The sequence below is a fragment of the Crotalus tigris genome, unplaced genomic scaffold, assembly GCF_016545835.1.
Source record: "Crotalus tigris isolate CLP2741 ecotype Arizona unplaced genomic scaffold, ASM1654583v1 scf7180000024340.7048381, whole genome shotgun sequence".
Classification (NCBI taxonomy): Eukaryota; Metazoa; Chordata; class Lepidosauria; order Squamata; family Viperidae; genus Crotalus; species Crotalus tigris.
The window spans coordinates 5,796,895-5,800,006 of record NW_024100510.1 but is presented as its reverse complement, the minus strand read 5'-3'; the positions used below and the strand labels follow the sequence as shown (position 1 = coordinate 5,800,006).

The 3,112-nt window shown below is 36.0% G+C and overlaps 1 protein-coding gene across 2 annotated transcripts in view; it reads right to left on the bottom strand.

Moving 5' to 3' along the window:
• LOC120300404 (centromere protein Q-like) overlaps window positions 1-3,112 on the bottom strand; it is a 28,648-nt gene that overhangs the window by 1,801 nt on the left and 23,735 nt on the right. For both annotated transcript variants that reach the window (XM_039326366.1, XM_039326367.1), the window contains 2 exons: window positions 1,064-1,177; window positions 146-223 (listed from right to left, as the gene is read on the bottom strand). In XM_039326366.1, coding sequence (XP_039182300.1) covers window positions 146-223; window positions 1,064-1,177 — 192 coding nt within the window. The remainder of the gene's footprint in view (window positions 1-145; window positions 224-1,063; window positions 1,178-3,112) is intronic.

The window sequence follows — 3,112 nt, the reverse complement described above, 5'->3', positions numbered from 1 at the left end:
CTATAAAATAGAAAGTGTAACGGTACAAAATGAAATGAAAATGAATGGAATATTGTTTATTCAATCAGTAACATACATTCAAAACAAGCTAAGACTTCTTACTGTCGGGAAGTACTTGAAACATACTGCCGCTATTTCTACTCACCTGAAGAGGAGGTAGTTTAAAATACTCCATTGGAAGACCAGGAAGAGCTAGGTCATCTTTAAAATCCTGATTAATTAACTGGAAAGAATGGAGAAAACAATTAATGCAGACATAGAACATCAAATGTTTAATACTTTGCCCATACAAAGAGTCAATCATTAAGTCAAAGTACCCACATGGCCATACCCAATTTTATAATCAGGTTAATGGCAATCATTAAGTGAATCACATGGTTATCTGAATCCATTCTCCCAAATGGGTGCCGAAAACTAACAAAAAATGCAGATAGTCCTTGGCTTACAACCACAATTGTGCCCAAAATTTCCACTGCTAACCAAGAGGGTTGTTAAGCGACTTTTGCTCCATTTTACACTTCTTGCCAAAGTTGTTAAGTGAATCACTGCAGTTGTTAATTGTTAAGTGAATTTGGCTTCCCCATTTAGTTTTGCTTGTCAGAAGATAACAAAAGATGATCATATGACCCCACGATACTGCAACTGTCATAAATACATGCCAAGCATCCAAATTTTGATTATGTGACTACAGGGATGCTGCAATCGCCATAAGTGTGAAAAACAGTTGTAAGTCATTTTTTTCAGTGGCATTGTAACTTCAAATGGTTACTAAATGTAAGTCGAGGACTACCTGTATTACAAATTGTGGTCATGTGATTGTGGGATGCTGCAATCAGTCATAAATGTGAATTGGTTACTAAGAGCCGTAAAAAACAATTCCAAGCCTGATGTAACATCAAATGGTCACTAAACAAATATTTATAAATTGAAGATAACCTGAATCTGATTCTGAAAAAAAAAGACTAATATTATTTTCACTTCTCAGATTGCTTTGTCAAGGAAAAAGTAGATCTTGTATAATTCTTGCTGCCCAGAAATAAACCCAGTACTGGCTCCAAAATACCGTATCTGCTTTTAATGTTCTCAGTTCATGTTTTAATGCTTTTATTTTCTTCTGAAGTGTTTGCATTTCTTCATCCATTGTATTTAATGTTAATCCATCTTTAGTTATTTCTCCCTATGGTTAAAAAGAAAGAAAATGACAACAAATGTATTTAAAGTAAGGTTGTACTGCATTTGTGTTAGAATTAAGACAAATTTGATGTAGATCACAAAGTTTATGTACTATATTTCTTCTCTCTTTTTAATTATTGTATGGAATCTATTGAAAAAAATATTCCTATTAGTTAAATAGATATTAAAAATATAATATATAATTTGTAATTATATAATTTGTAATTATGCAGTTTGTAAACTGGAATAAAAAAGATCATTTAATATTCACATATGAAGCACCTTGGTTTCAGAATTTAGTTTTCTATTTTACTTTGGGAAGGGGGAGCTATGATGGAACAGTACAAAACTTTTTATATAAACTTTATTAAAAGTTTTAAGAGACCATAAAAACTAGCAGAAACTAATAGAAAGGAAACAAGTGAAACTTCCAATTTGCACCAAATACAATTATGATTACAAAGTTATCTTACTCTGATTACAAAAAGCTCACTTTTTTCTATTATGCAATCATGAGTCAAAATCATAAGTGCATTTTATTTATTTATTTATGAGACTTATATACCGCTTGTTTTATGTAAAAAGCCTACAAGTTTCCAGTTAGCCATAAATGTAGACATTGTCTTTATTCAAGGAAGTGAAATCAGCCATGTCTGCAAGTTTTATCATCTTCACCAACCATTCCTCCATTGGGAGTAGTGTTGAGGCTTGCCCTTGTGAACACATAATAATCATCTCATTGTAATTGTCATATGTAAAAATAAAGTTTCCTGACGTTTTTCCAGTTGCCTGTCCATTAGTCCCAAAAGAGAAGCTTCTGGTTTTAATTATACTTCAGTTTTTAAAAACTTCAGCATTAATGATTGAAGGAGATGCTCCAACATGGGGGAAAGAGGTGGAGCAAGAGAAGAACTGAAGTTCGGGCAAAGTTAGGTGGGGGTTAAAGATGATAAATTTGAAATAAAGGAAGAAGAGGAAGAGGGAGCAGGAAAAGAGGCAGAACAGGAGAAGAAAAGAGGAGGAGGATGGGGGAAGTGACAGCAATGGCAATAAGGCAATCAGTGATGGCCGGCGCAATTATTGAGCAGCCGCAACTGCTGGTGAACTGGCAGGCATTAACCATGAGTTGCACAGCTATGCAACAAAATGCATAGCAGCGGATGCAATTGGTGAGTGCAACCGGCAAGCAGCAGTGCAGGCACAAATGGCAAGTGCAACCAGCGGCAGTGGCAGACGCAAATGACACATGTTTTTCAAGGACAGCAGTAGCGCAGCATTGGGTGCAACAAGGAGCTTAGCTTGGAGAAGGTGAAGAACAAGGAGGAAAAGTAATACTGTATATATGTCTAAAAAAAATTAAAGAAGTTAAAGAAGCAAAAAAAGAGAAAGAGGTGGAAAGGGAGAGGGCATGGTGTCAGAACAGAATGATGTTGGAATGGAAGGGCAGCAGGATGTACAGTGCAACAGATGAGAATGGTAGAAAGACAGCATGCAATATGGAGGTAAAGTGGTGCAACACATAGTATTTCAGCATTAACCGCAAAAGTTCAAACGGATAAATAAATAAAACCTTGCATAAATCCAACCAGGGCACAGAGGATTTAATGGATAGTGCTGTCGAGAGAACTTTGTATTCCTAGACCAGTCTACATTACTTTAACGAGGGCTTTCTGGCAGGGAACAGGCTACACATCACAACAACCAGGAAGAACAGCTGGAAAACAGTTGGCTTGGCTTATCCAAAGGGTTTTAAACTAAAACTGGAAGGGGAGGGAGACAAGGCTTTAGGATCTAATCCCAAGCATTAACCTCAAGACATCCAATCAAATGGTGAAGAAGAAGGGAAACTCAGATACAAAACAGACGATGTAGAAAGCAAAGGCAGAATCAGTCAAAAAGAATCCAGATGCCTATATACCATGTTTCCCCGAAAATAAGA